The 15,005-nt window shown below is 40.8% G+C and overlaps 2 protein-coding genes across 3 annotated transcripts; one reads left to right on the top strand and one right to left on the bottom strand.

Annotated features, from left to right (window-relative positions):
* Positions 1–4,015: 4,015 nt before the first annotated feature.
* kmt5b (lysine methyltransferase 5B) lies at positions 4,016–10,048 on the bottom strand. Its single transcript, XM_027003935.2, has 10 exons — positions 9,682–10,048; positions 7,985–8,315; positions 7,696–7,843; positions 7,403–7,568; positions 7,179–7,288; positions 6,918–7,084; positions 6,340–6,359; positions 6,098–6,234; positions 5,786–5,982; positions 4,016–5,639 (listed from the first exon to the last, which is right to left on the bottom strand). Exons 2-10 carry the CDS (start codon positions 8,136–8,138, stop codon positions 4,258–4,260), a joined length of 2,481 nt encoding a protein of 826 aa, XP_026859736.1. The 5' UTR covers positions 8,139–8,315; positions 9,682–10,048; the 3' UTR covers positions 4,016–4,257.
* A 67-nt stretch (positions 10,049–10,115) lies between these two features.
* On the top strand, positions 10,116–14,968 carry si:dkey-12e7.1 (uncharacterized protein LOC557553 homolog). Of its 2 annotated transcripts, XM_027003937.2 has the most exons (3): positions 10,116–11,977; positions 12,225–12,356; positions 12,474–14,968. In XM_027003937.2, exons 2-3 carry the CDS (start codon positions 12,310–12,312, stop codon positions 13,432–13,434), a joined length of 1,008 nt encoding a protein of 335 aa, XP_026859738.2. In that variant the 5' UTR covers positions 10,116–11,977; positions 12,225–12,309; the 3' UTR covers positions 13,435–14,968. The 2 variants fall into 2 exon arrangements, with proteins under 2 accessions (XP_026859738.2, XP_026859737.2); XM_027003936.2 differs by having other exon boundaries at positions 12,225–14,968.
* The last annotated feature ends 37 nt before the right edge of the window (positions 14,969–15,005 follow it).

Below are 15,005 nucleotides of genomic sequence, written 5' to 3'. Positions count from 1 at the left end.
AAGGCAGTTCGACGATTTCAAATGTGCTCTGCTGTGACTTTAGTGATGCTACGTCCACGTCCCATTTTATCAATTAAACAATACTGTAATGCTTATTTCTTGATCTTAATTTATTTTGGTTCGCGTTACATTATTATTATTAGTAGTAGTAGTAGTAGTAGTATAGCGCCTTTCTCAAACTCAAGGTCGCTTTTTACAAATATAGTTTTTTTTTTGTTGTTTGTTTGTTTTTGTTTTTTCTGTGACCGTTACTTTTGGGATCACCTGAAATTATTGATCCCGTGAACGTCCAGGAAATCCAGTAGCAAACCAGTATGATTTGTGGTACCTTTGCCCGTAATCGATGTGCATCGGTTGTTCACTGACTGCATTTACGGTAGGTTAACTTGCTCTGGATAAGAGCGTCTGCTAAATGCCGTACATGTAACTATAAGAAGTCAGTGTTTTTCCTAGCTAGTTTCGCAGAGATATTAACATTCTTTCTGTGTTGGATGACACTGACAACCTGTTTTCATATTGGCAGTTTATGACGGTGCCTGACTTTCCTGTGTCCTGCAAATAATTTAATGCAGTGATAATAAGATATTCCTAAGGGGCTTATCACCTGCTTAAAAGTAATTTTAGCTTTGATCATGGGAGAGGTAAGTTTTACTGGATATCATTCATTGATGACATTGACTGGAGAATGACTTGTAATGTCAAATGTATTGTATCTTTAATAAAGCCAAAGAAATTCATTTTAAATGATTCCACAACATTTGTGCAATGAACTCACTTTGGACATTGATAGCGTATACTTTTTGTGGATTTGTTTATGAAACCTTTATGCACCTTTAGTGCAACACAAAATTTTTTGGCCTGATATGTGTGTTGTTCTGGTTAACCGTCTTGAAGGAACTTACTCTTTAACACTCAAGGACATCGTTGTTATGACAAAATATCTAATAAGCTCCTAGTATATGTTGTGAACTTTTTATTTTGTATGATACTTTTTTTTTTCAACAATTTTTTTTTCTAATTGTCTACCATCTCTGGTAGACATTTTGGTTTAAACTGAATCACTTCACAAATCCATGCAGTTTATAAACACCAAGAAAGCAACAGATATATCAACTACTTTAATCTTCGTTTCAAAGATAGGTTTATAAATGCTTCCTTTCCTCTCGAGTGCATAATACTGAAATGGATGTTTGATGTTTGTATAAATCTTTGTATTTATATATATCTTTTTTCTATTTTCCCCTATTCTATTTTTCACCTCTGATCTGGTATTTATCATCCTACCTGCTCTACTGTTTTAATTATGTTACATTGTGTTGGATCTGGGTGCTACTCAATCCATTTTTTGAGTTTTCTTTATGCACAAATAATGATTTTTTTTAAGTTATAGTGCACTATGTGTAACAGTATAATGACCAATAAGGAACCTTGAATTACCCTCTGAGAATTTAGACAGCATTACAAAATGAGTGACACTAAATAGAACAGTAAGGTGTGACGAGCGTGGAGAAACTCCAGTGGCCTGCACAGAGCCCTGACATCACCTGACTTTCTCGCCTTTAGTGTCTGACCAACTGTTTTGTTTTATTTTGTTTTGTTTTACTGAATGAGCATAAGTTCTTATAGACACAGTACAAATTATTGTGGAAGGAATGTGTGGCAGTATCCAACACTGTCGCTTTAAAGATGTTGCTGAAACGATGCAATTTTGCAAATAAAACAAGGTCACATGAGGGGCTTGACGTGTTTTCAAATAAAACGTAGCATGCCAAATGTTGATGTCACAAGCAACAAAATGTCTATTCGAAACAGGCTATCGCAGAAAAAAACTGTTCAAATGATACTTGTATTACCATAGGACACGTGTTTTAATAGGCCTATACACATTAGAAACGTTTGTTAGGGTTTCAGCGCGCTAGTCAAGGTTTGCATGTATCCTATAATTTACTCTACTTCTGTAATTTAGATCTGTAATTTACAATCAAAACGAAGTAACTCCACTTGCGTTTTTACAAACATTCCTTCATTTTTGTTTTTCGCAACGTAAGATTTTTTCACTGTTCTACAACCATTCCTTTAAAGGATTTGTCAGAATACAAAGCGATTTTTAAAATTCATCAATACGTGCAGCACTTTCTTTTACTTTGCCTGCAGGTTCATCATAAGAAAATGCCATCCTAAGGGCTAACCTATCAAAATAAATCATACATTCACGAGTAACTATAAGGGGTTATTCTGTCTAAATGATTAGTTAAATAACCCAAAAGACAAATCAGAGACGAACAACTAAGTGCCTGCGCATCAAGCTTTAGCTTGGCAGGTATCAGCTACGTGGCATAAAAAAGATTGCACAAGACACCCGACGCGAAACTTCTCTAAGTCTCTATTCCGTTCCACTCGGCAACTACTGTAGCTACAACGCTGTCGGAGGAGTGTCTGTAGGCAACTACAGCAACAGACTAAGATTATTATCGATACACGTGTCCTATATTCGGGTCACTATCTTAGACAGAAAGAGTTCAAAAAGCTCTCGTATACTGCTTCTGTAAAATACTGAATGGTCATACACGTAAAACAAATCTTTCCTGGGACAACTAGTGACACTTAAACTATAACATAAACATTATAGGAACAAATGTAGTTCATTTAGCCTATTTATTCTGACAATGCTGAAGGTTTTAGTAACCCTATTTAGAGACTTAAATCGGCATTACAAATCCCTGTCCTAAACAAGACACTGAAAACCAAGTGTACGCAAATTCAGAAGAATGACAGCTTATATTGGCAAACCACAACATAAGTTACTGTTTGATGTGCCAAAATGCTTACAAAATCAATAACTTCCTCCATTAGTCAGGACTACTGGTCACTTCTACCCACAATGGCACGAATGGTTGTCACTTCATAATCATGGAAACATTTTATACCATTGTGCCTCTACTAGATACACAAATCTCAAACAACGAGGACACATGTAGACACAGCAAATATCTTGAAAATGACTTTTATATTGTTTTCAAGTACTCAAAACACTTAAATAAAAACAAGTCCCAGAATATACAGAGTGAGGAAGCCCCCCCAAATGCATGTATACATCCCACATTGTTACTCCCATGAAGTTCTACAGAGGAAGGCTGAGAAGAACAACCTGGGGAAATATCTGTGATCATTATGAAAATTAGCATCTGGCAACCTGTCTGAACTTATAGACAGCATTATATGTACCAGATGAGAGAAAGAAAACCTTTTTTCTCTTTTTTAAGAAAAAGTGTCAGCTGCCTACTCATATGGTGAGTAATTAAATTATAGACTAACAGCTACTCTCAATAATTACCTCACTGGCAAAGCACAAATTGCACAAAGCCACAAGGTCAAATACTTGTATATTGTCATTAACAAATTATGGATTAAATTTTTCAATACAACTTGATTTTTTAAATCAGATTTTGTGCCTAAACACTTCTTCCTATGGGACTTCAGAGGTCACACAACATTTCTGCTGTTCACACACTACTTCAGTCTTAACTTTTTTAATGGAACAGCACCAGGCCACAACAATGAGCACCTTGACCTTGGATGGCCAAAACATCTGATACATGACAAAAGAATTCAAACAGAACATTTAAAGTGGAGAGAATTTTATCATTTTAGGTTTTTGTCACCCCTCTGTACAGTTTTTTTTTCAGTATTCCCTTTAGACATGATGAGTGGAACACATTCTTCTCCACACTGTGATTAAAAACCCTTCTGAGACAGACTCATACATTGTGTTTTTGAATGTGGACGAACATATCCCAGCCGCCCCCCCCCCACCCCCCACCACCAGGCTGAGAAACCAAAGACTTTTGAACCAAAGAGGCCAAAATGGCCAGTGTTGAATGAAGACTTGCAGGGCATGTAAGCACTAGGCAAACAATAATGCTTACTGCTGGCTATCAGTGCCCTGGCAGCTTTTATTTGACATTAGTGTTTCTGACTGGGCCATTTCTTTAGTGGAACAAAACAGCAAAGCAGGACAAAAAAATGCTGACAAACATTTGCACATTAATCAGACTTGGATAGAATATTCATACATACCTGTACACTTTCTACAATATTTATAGTCATAAGGAATAAGGAATAAAGAAGTGCCATCATTAAAATGTAGAGAAAGATATCTTGTGTCGATTTAATTGTAAATTAACCATCTGTACTCCCCATTTAAATTACATAATTCAAATGGACATGATTGGTAGGAACAAGGACTATTTACATAGCTTAAGCATTGAGTCTGAGTGACTGGTCCTCTCTTCTTCTAGAGGAGATGTCAATGTCTATGGAATCTTTGCCCACTATGAGCCGCAGGCGTTTCGCTGGTGGAAGTGGGATGAAATCATCCTCATTATCAAAGTAGTCGTCCTCTTCCTCATCCTCTGAAGTCAGTGAATCCTCCTCGATGTTCTGACCCACCTGAGCAGCCACCTCATGCTCAAGAACCTCACCTGCTTCCCTCTTGACTATCCCCGTGAAGGTGACATCATCGGGGTAAGGCCTCCTCAGGCCCGGGCTGTCCTCCTCGCGCCTTAGCTGGATCTTTAGCTTGGTAGAGGTGCTGGGGGGGCCGTGGCCAAAGCCATTGTTCAGCTTAGCCACGTATGAGCTGGCCCGCTCCTTCTCCCGCTCTTTACTGAACTTGATGCTGATCTTGGATGAGCCGGGCGAGTGCGCCGGTTTGGCATCCCTTGGGTCAGCCTTGCTGCTGCTGCTGTCTCGTCGTCGACGCAGGGTCAGCTTGGGGATGCCCGTGTTGTTCTCCAGGATCAGCTGGGCATCGTAGCGCGTGATGCGGCGCTTCTTCTTGCCTTTGCCACGTCGCAGCGGCTTGCTGCTCTTGGCCGAGCCGTTGTAGTGCTGGTGGCGGCCGGGCAGGCCGAGTGGCACCTTGCCACAGTCTGCCACATCGGCAGCCCGGGCTGCGTGCCGCAGGTCTGGCACGCCCTCCTGGAGGAAGTCGTCCCCGTAGGAGCTCACCTCCTCCTGTTTTATCGTCCTCCTCCTTCTGGGGCATGTCCCTTTCCTGGGACAGCTGGCCTCAAGGCTGGGAGTGTTGATCTGGTGCCCAGGTGTCACAGGAATGAGGTCGCCAGGCTCTGCCTTGAGGACCACGCCGCCGGGCAGCTTGGTCGGGCTGCTCGGCTTTGACCCCCGTTTGCCACCAACAGCCTCCTGAGCACTGAGACAGGTCCGGGTGGACCTACGAGTTCTGTACGGACAAGGCACACTGTCCTTGCATGCTGAAGCACCCTTTGAGGAGTTCTGATTGTTTTCGTGAGCTGCTGTGCGGGTCACACTGCCCCTGCAACCAGAGAGGTGGACGGACCCTCGCCTGTCAGACTCTCTCCGGGAGGACTGCTTTTGACCCAGGCTTCCAGCACTCACTCGGCCAGGGGCCTTAGGCTCTGCTGCTCGACAACGTCTCCGTCCCTTTGACAAAGGCTGCGTGGGCTTCAATTTAAGTCTCTTTGGTAAACTGGTGTTGGTTGTTTGACTTCGTTTAGAGGATGAGGTAGAGGTAGGAGTGCTTGACAGAGTTTGCCTCGTTACAGCTCTGGCTTTGCAAAGCTTTTTAAGAGAGGGCTGCAACGTCCTCTTCCGTAATACTAAAAAAAAAAAAAAAAGAAATGGGGGGAGGGGAAAAAAACCCAAAAGAAAACAGCATAACTCATCCAAATATCCATCACAAGGTTCCAAACCAAAAGAAAACCATTCAATAACTTATTAAAGGACAGTTTCCAAGTGCTCTTACATGTCTGTCCACTGGGTGGTTCCTGAGACTCTGCTTCCGTGGAGGCGACAGACTGGCTGTCAGAGTTCCTGCTGCACTCCCCCATCTTCTTCAGCCTGTTAAGCCGTTTGTCAGTCTCTCTCAGGCCATACTTGCTATTGATCACAGGGACCTCTACAGGCAGCCCTGCTTTTGACTTAAACGCCCCAGTGCCACGCCTGAAAAGAAGACATGGTAGGAAAGCACAATTCTTTGTTATGAAATGAGCTGTGATTAGTCATTATGTCACTGTGCAGCCAAAAAAGGAGAAAGAAAATAGAAAAGGTATCCTACCTTTCACATGTATAACATTCACAGAATTCATTGTTCTCTCCAAAGAAGCCATCTCCATAGTAACAGGAGATCTCTTCCCCTGGTTCAATGTCGCGCAGGACCTTAACACATGCAGTGTCTCGACCTGTTGATACAAACTGTAACAAACCCTCCAATCAGCTATTTTCATTTGTGCCCATGCAGCAAGTTAATTGTCATAGGAAGCAATGACCCACTGACACCCATGCCCATTTTGTACTAACCTTGCAATTTGGCCGACAATCTGTAATGGAAAAGACAGAAATGTTGCTTAATTCACTTTGGTGGGTGATTAGGGTCTTTAAATGGTGGAGGGCATGTGGGGGTTTGGAAATCATCTATAACGAATATGCATCATGGGAAATAATTTCAAATTCACATGTAGTGCAGTTCTGCATTTTTTATGTCTCTTGCCTATCCTCCCATTTTGCTCTGCTCATTTACCTGCTATGCTACCTGCTCTGTCTTGTTGTAGGTTTTTGCTCCTTTTTCCCCCATTTCCTTCACTGGCCTGTTCTCCTTGGCTCATTGCCTAGTAAAGCAGAGGCTATACTGCCAGTTACCCTATACTAAAAATTCCATAATGAACATGCTGATGCTAGTATTTGAAGTTAATCAAGAGTTTTTAAACAAACAGCTATCTGTTGTTAAAAACAGGAACTTTAGCTTTAGCTACAGTAACTTTAGCTACGATCTGGTAAAAGAATAGATGTGAATTGAAAGTAGGAATGTGTTTTGTTCTCTTTCTTGAAGCAGTACCACCAATGGTGAAAGAACGCAGGGAAAAACACTGCACGCATACCATGATTAATGAAGGCAGCGGGTCCCAGCCAGAGCTGAGCGCAGTTTTTACGTGTAGAGTACATGACACTGAAGTCATTTTCTCCATGCCGTAACAACATTCTCTCTTCACTAGCAGACAACTCAGCAATGCAGCCCACAAGGTGTTCGATTTTATCATTCCTTTTCCTTAAGAAAACACGAAATGCAAAAATGAGAAACACTCACTAGTTTTGTGACAAAACAAAGGATTAATGAGTAAATGCCATTTAACTGAGCTCACCAATCTTTTGTTGCTACAATTTTGGCTCCATTTTGCTCTGAGGAATATCGATTGCATGGAAGAATCTCAAACCCACTGTCTGCTGCAAACATACGCAAGTAAACAAATACCTGCAAGGGAAAGGCAGTAAAGCTTATCTTCCTGATCAATGCAACAAGGCCTGACACCTTTGTGTGTCCAAAGCAGAAGGCTGGAAGCATGTTTACAGTAGGAACAGCATTTACATGTGCTTTAAAGAGTTTTTCCTGGGCCTTGGTTTTATTGAGAAAGTGATGTCTGCTCCAGTCTCCAGATGTCAAAGCCTGGAAGGCTTTTTCAAGGTTGTCAGTCTTCTTGAAGCTTTCAATCACTTCCCTAAGCTCTGTTTGCCGACCCTTGATTGGCCGAAACCTGAAAAAGTTAAATCACCCTAAAATTAGTGATAATGGTCATCTTATTGAAAGGCTATGCAACAGACAGACTACAGTGAGTGACAAACTCTGCTTTGCCAAACATGCTGAACTTCAAGAACACAAACCTGGTGTTCATTTTGTGGGTCTGGAAGCCCAAGTAAGGGTCCAGGATCAGGCTGGTGGACAGGTCATCATACTCACACAGCTCCTTGGCAGTCATGCCCGAGGAGGGCACATGCCGCCGTTCTGGTTCTGCAGCTACTCCGCTGAAACCTGACAAGCAGTGAAGTGGAACTCATAAAAGCAATGAAGACACTGAGCTAAACACTGAAAATCAAATCAAACCCGTGAATGTGAAGCAGTGGCCTAAGACTGGGGGGTGGCTTTTAAGCATAACTACATTTGAGCACTTACGTCGGCTGCATCTCCTGCCACTAGGGGAGCCCTTGCTCTGGCGCAGATGAGCCCTCTGAGTATTCTGCAGCCTGGTCTTCCCAACGGGCTGATCACTGGAGAACCTACTGCCATGTCTCCTGCCATTCAGCACCATGTTCTTGGATTCTCCCATCTACTTCATACCAGCTGGCTCTCTGGTGAAGGTGCATTTAGCTTCTATGTGCTTATGAGAAATCATGCAATGTGGAGAGAAGTGGAACAAGCCGGTTTTATCTCCCGCGTGCATGGGCAATTTGAATATAGACTGCAGCCCCAAAAACTTGCTTGCTGATTTAGAAGGTACTTCCACCTGTAAAAAAAATAAATAAAATTAAATTAAATTTAAAAAAAGGAATTTAGTGCTATAGCTTTCACAGCATATTACCAGCAACGGATGGCAAAATAAAAACACTGTCCCTGAACTGATGGAACCGGTAAGATGTGGGTCAGTTCACAGTGATGATTTGTGGAGTCCAACTGGACAGGAAAAAAAAAAAAGAAAAAAAAAGAAAAAAAGAAGAGGTAGAAATTCCACCATTCGGCTTGCGTTCCACTGTGCCTTCTGTCCGCTCACGTTCTTTTTACAATAAAAGACTTGAGAAAGTCAGATTCTTCTTTGGACAGTAACCATATTGGTTACTATTCATTACCATACCGATGCTTTTTTTAAACAGCAGAACACATGACGAGGTACGCATTGTACAACCCTAATGGTTGATATGCTGATTGAGTTGCTAACTATTATTGAGCGCAGACTGCCACCCTCTGGTTGCTAAGACAAATTAAATCAGATGCATGAGACAAATTAAAGCTAAAATTTCAGAACACTTGGGTGCTGGGGATATTTGCGCAATCTGTTATAATAAATATTTATGTAGTATTTTCATAATTAATAAACATAACAACTGAGATCTGTGCATGCACTAGCTAAGCAGCTGCAGTAGCTCGCTAACGCTAGCTCTATTGTCCATTTAAACATCCACATAGCGTAACTAGCAACCAGGGCAGGTGATCCAAACAAACGAGCGGCAACAGACGGAAATGCAAACTTATGTTAGAGATATACTAGACGTGATATTAATCTACGGAACGAATGAAAAAGACTGTTAACTTTATGTAGCTAGTAATATTCTCCAAATTAACGCTAACTAATTAAATTCCGTTTAGCACAAAGCTAGGTAGCTAGTTAGCTAGCTAGCTATATAACTTTAACCGAAGCAGCGGTCCTAGAGTAGCCCGCTAGCTAGAAAGTTTACCAGAACGAAACCCAGCTGAAAGCTAGTGCTCCGACATAAGGAAACACTCGGCATCTGGCAGTGACTGATAGATTAGCGTCTTGCTAGCTGAAGAACACAAATAGTTTGACCATGGACATCATTATAATGGTAACCAACAAGACAAACAAGCGAGTGCTACAACTAGGTTACACTTTTGTCTCGGATTCTTAAAAGACATTGCACCACAATGTTAAGTTAACCGACTGTTATCACCTGGCCCTCAAAACGGCTAAATGGTAAGCTAACCCAACAGCTAGCGGTTAGATAAATACATAAATGCTAGCAAGCTAGCTAGTTAGCTCGCAAGCTAACCACCCTGTTGGCTAACAAACGTACCCGGAAAGTGTCAAATGGGGAATGATCTCGCAAATGAGAAAAAAATAGTGTTTTAATACTCACTTTGTTCTTTTTCCTAAGTTAAGACCTATCCGTCACAAGCAACCGAGATGAGCGAAATGTCTGTCTAAATATGCCATATAGCAAACAAAAATTTCCAGATAATTTACATTAAAATTCAAGATGGCGACAGGGTCTAGCTGGAGTGGAAAGATAGGACACGGAACCTCCTTCGAAAGAACTAGACCCCGAAATATTTGCACTATTGTTGGTGGTTTCTAGTCCGATATGCCCTCTCTTTAAATCCGAGTAAAGTCCAACTTAATGTCACCGCAGAAGCACACAGTAGTCGCTTATAAAAGACTAGAATGTACTGCGAAACTCGGATGTATACAAAGAGAGCGTTGTTGTTTCCCTTTAAATGTCCACTCGCGAGCCTGTGATTGCGCAGCTTCACCGGCGTGCATAGCAACAACATCCTATCACCAGTGCAAGATAAGTTCCTTTATGTTCTCGCTGATTTACTTAAAAAGTTGACGGTGTCTAAAATAGTTACTGGACGCCAAATGGTATTACATAGAATCTTAGGACAAGCATAAGATAATGTTCACAAAATAAGATCTAATATTATGCCTTTACCGCCTTGTACCTATTTGTTGGACCTATTGTGTATTTATGTAAAAGAAAGGCATCCGAATGACTGTGTATACGGTCATACAAAACATTTTAATTGGTTTTTCATAGGCTAGAGACTAATGGGCAGCTTCTACCACAAAACAAGTTACCTGAAACACAACCTATTCAAGATACACTATAGAATTATTGGTTAGAAGTCTATTATATTATATTATGTCTGAATACTTTAACATTAATTCCCAGAAACACAATTAAGGCTGCACAGCAGAATTAGATCTGACATAAAATTAGCTATTCTAATAAAACAATTTAAGTGCATATATTAGCTTATGCATAATGACATGTGCCAGATCATCTTATAGCTAAAGGAACTCTGCATCCATCTTGTGCTAATAAAATCTAAGGCTTCACAAAAATATGAAAATGTCCTTTTCAGACTCACACAAATTTCTGTGATTGCAAGATTAACTATATTTCTACACTACCTTTCTACAGTGCATGTACAGCATTCATCAGATCTGCATGCAAAAATAAGAATAGCACAGACTGTCTCTTGTAAGCAACTGGTTGTGTGTGCTTCCAGAGTCAGGGTACTACCACCCGCTGTACTGAAGCCTTGTACAGATCACGCTACTATATCATGCGCTTCTTTACTATATCATGCAAGACCGATGTGAGTCACATTCAGTTTGTTGTTTAACAAATATAAAGAAATACTGGGTTATGCACACAATTTTCTTATTTGCACTGTGGGCAATATAAATTGCATTCTCACCAAATCCCAAATTCTTTTATAATTCTAGCCCCAGTGTTTAATCCTTAAACTGAAACAAGAGTATTTCGACCATCAGCTGGTTGTGCTTTTTGCTGGTGATACACAAATAAAAGCGGCATCAAGGGCTGCGTGAACTGGAGAACCAATTCAGCAATAAGACAACCAATTAATTTGGAGACATGTGATGTACAGTAAGGCCATAGAAATGCTTGCCTAACAACATAAAATGCACGCTATAGACTCAAGATATGAATGCACTTTGTTCGGTTGTCAAAGCCCATTGTAGGTTAAAATCCCTGGCACCTTAATGTTTTATTCGTGAATAAACAACAACGAAAAATTAATATAAGTCTGAAAAGTAGCAATAAACCAGTTATCCCGCATTTACAATTATTAAAATGTTGCTTTTGATTACCGCCTACGTCTACGTTATCGCCGTTATTGCCTCTATCACTTAAGGTTGGACCGCGCATGTCGATGACGTCATCGCGCTATAAAGCACAACAAGAGTAGAGGGCGTCGGGACACTTTAACACGGCTAACGTTAGCGAATGGTTTACTGTCATAACCGGTTTCTGTTAGTTTTCGTTCGTGGCTGAAATGAGCAAGCCCGGCACAACAATTTAAAGTGCTGCTTATTCTCGTCTAAGAGATTACCCACCATTGAACTGTGTCTCGATTGTTTAGTTAACTAGTTAGGTAGCTAGGTTAGCTTTTGCTTGTTATTTATCCAGTTAGCTAGCGTTAGCTGGCCAAGGGGAATTAAGTTGCACAGCTCAGATATATAGCGTTAGTTGTAATCATACTGCTAGCGAGCTAACTTGCTATAGTAAGTCATTGCACTGTCAACAAACTGGAACGGTGCATTTTGTCCCCCAATTCTTGATCTTTTTCTACAGTAGCTAGCGTTAGCTGGCTAATGTTCCGACAATAAGCCAGTATGCTGAGGTAAGAAGGTTTAACCAGATAGGTTATCAACGTTGCATGCTAGCTTTCCAAGCTAGTTTACCTAGTTACCTGTCACTGAAACCGAGTACTTAAAAGTAATTTCATCCTTTTTAATCGAAAAAGAAATACCATTCCGCGTTTAAACGTATTAAAAAATGTAGTCATGTGCCTTAGTCTTTTTAGTAAGTTTACTCTGAAATGTAGTTAGCTAGCTAGTTAGGTTACGTTGTTTTCTCTTTTGTCTTAGGTGCAACCTAATGAAGATGTCTCGGTGAAAAAATGAAGTAGAGGCATGATCACTGCAGAGCTGTGGAAGTCTACCCTCACTGATCATGCCTCCAAGGAAGAGACCTCTCGTTCCTGTTAGTGCACGAAGGAGGTTAAAAGCCAATGAAGATTACTTTCCTTTCAATTTGCTGCCAGTGGAATGTCAGCTTCATGTGCTTTCATTCCTTAGTGAAGTGGATAAGTGTAACTCTGCACTCGTATGTTCTAGCTGGAGCTGCCTGGTACGATCAGGTAAGCTTTGGAGAGTTGCAGACTATTCCCGTCGTGGGGTTTTCCATCTCGGACAAGAGGGACTGCTTGTATCCAACAGGGAATTTGAGCGCTGGAAGGCCTGGGTTCATCATTATACTCACCATCTCGTATCTCGTGGGGCCAGTCTGCTCACGCTCAAAGCAAGTTTTGATTTGGGAGACCAGTGCAATAAGTGGGGAGAGCTCCTATCTCACCTGCTAGAAAATGTCCACTGCAGGGACCTTAGTCATTTAGACTTGAACTGGACATTCACGCTTCTGGAACCCTTGGACCTCCGGCTCAACTCCAGTTCTAGCGCTTATCAGGACAATATCACCAAAATGGACCAAGTCAGTAATTTTCAGGTTCTTTTAGCCAAACTGGCCCAGAGTTGTCCTCGAATCACCAAGATGCGCCTTCACTTTGACTGGTCAGACACGTCAGTTGCTTTAATAACTCAGTTCCAACATCTCCGCATCTTAGAACTTAAATACTTCTGGGTATTTAAAGGCGTAAGCCCGAGCACCTTGCAAACATTGACTAAATCGCTGCCTAACCTTAAGTCCCTTACTCTCCATGTTCTTGTTCCACTTCGGAATCTGGGCATTTCATACACTCTTGAATCTCTTTCCTTAGAATTTCTTGATGTTTCCCCGAGCCGAGGTCTGGTCTTCTCTTGCCTCAAACTGCCTGCTCTGCGAGAGCTGCGGGCCAAAAAGATTGTGCGGGGAATAACTCTGGATCGCCGGACCAGGCTCCGAATCCAGAGTAGATGGCCTTGCTTGTATCAGGTCTTGCGGGAGGGCACACCCAGGCTGCAAGCCCTCAACAACGAACGACTCCTTCCCAATTGGAAAGAACAGAGCTATGGAGAACTTGCCTCCATTCTCCAGCAGTCCTGCTACTGCATTCAGCATCTAGACAGTTGGCTTTGGTGAACAGACTATATATACTTGCAGAAGTCGGGAGGGTAAAAGGCATTCCTGACGCGCGCGCACACACACACACACTCTAGAAACAGCAGGCAAGATTTGGGACCATTTCTTATTGACAACAAGGTACACCACCTAAAAAGAAAGAAACGAAAAATCATCAGGTCATCAGCAAATCTCAAATTCAAGACCAAATCATCTGGGACAGCAGCAGATCTGCCACAAGTCTCAGTTTTGTTTATTGAATGAAAAGGAATAGGCAGCCAAGTTCAGCTGTATGTAAGAGGTGGTTCCCTGTATAACTTATCAGTAAGTGTGGTATATTCTTGTGAGACCGTGCAACTTAATATGAGAATAATGACATTTGAAAAATATGGAAGTGCCTTCATATGAGAACAACACTTTTTCCCCAACCTGAGTTCTGTTTAAAGATGTTGCCAAGTTTCCATAGTTACCAGGTGGCACAAGTTAGAAAAATCAAAGAGAATTTTAAAAATGCATAAAATGACGAAGTCCAGGTCTCAGGAGGGTAAATGTTGGAACTGCAGATCTGTACAATACTGGCAGGGTAAAAGAGAAGTTCAAAGACTATGGAGAATGGGTATTTTCACTCATTATTTTAGCAGTCTAGGTGCCTCCTCAAATATCTGCTGGCGTACCATCAGGGAGAAGCAGTGTATTGTAAATCAGTTTTAAAGAACAGTAAGTGGATTTTTTTTTCTCTTGCTTTCTGAATCAAAATAGTTGGTGGGCTTTTGGTTCTAAATATTACTAATACTGCAGTAGGTTTACCTGTTTGGTAAACTGCAACAATCCCAACCAATAGGATCACTTAAAAAAATGTAAAATTAAAAAAAAAAAAATCCTATCCTACAAAATGTTTTAACATTTCAGACTTTTGTTAAACATTTGTTTTTAAGTGTTGCTTCAGACTTTTGTCTTGAGCTTTTTACATATATAAATTTGCAAGATATATTCATTTGATCATTAAAATTGTGCTTTTAAAAAATGATTTCATCATTTAATTGTGGATAATGCTAAAGAGATGAGACACAGATGAAGGAGTGTGCTCACATTGATGTTGTTTACACGAATTATGCTGTGTAGTGTGACTATGTAAAAAGATTTGACGTGATAACCATGCCAGAGAGGTATATCACTTAGATTAAATCTAAGGTTATTTAGTAACATGGTTTTATGAGAAGTGATGGTAGACATAGACTGCAGATCCAAAGACTAATGTACCAATTAATTCAACTTTTTTGTTTTGTTTTGCCAAAGGAAAAAAAAAATGTTTTTCTACATTTATCTAATGTGTAGAATGTTCCAGCATAAAGAGAACTTCTTGTAGGTGTAATACTTCATACTTATCCATAGAGGTCTCCTCACCCACAGCTTTGTACTGCAATCAGAATTTCTGCCTAATTAGTTGGTTTTAGACCCTTGCCCTTTTTAATGGTCAACAGAACCCATATGATGCAGTGATAATTGAATACTGCATGGAATTGTTTACTGCCAGAATAAATCAGATTTGACTGGACAATGATGTTTCCTATAGTTCTTGCAGCCTTAGTCTG

The sequence above is a fragment of the Electrophorus electricus genome, chromosome 4 (assembly GCF_013358815.1).
Source record: "Electrophorus electricus isolate fEleEle1 chromosome 4, fEleEle1.pri, whole genome shotgun sequence".
NCBI classification, from domain to species: Eukaryota; Metazoa; Chordata; class Actinopteri; order Gymnotiformes; family Gymnotidae; genus Electrophorus; species Electrophorus electricus.
The sequence above is the reverse complement of the archived record's forward strand: the minus strand, read 5'-3'. Positions and strand labels throughout refer to the sequence as shown.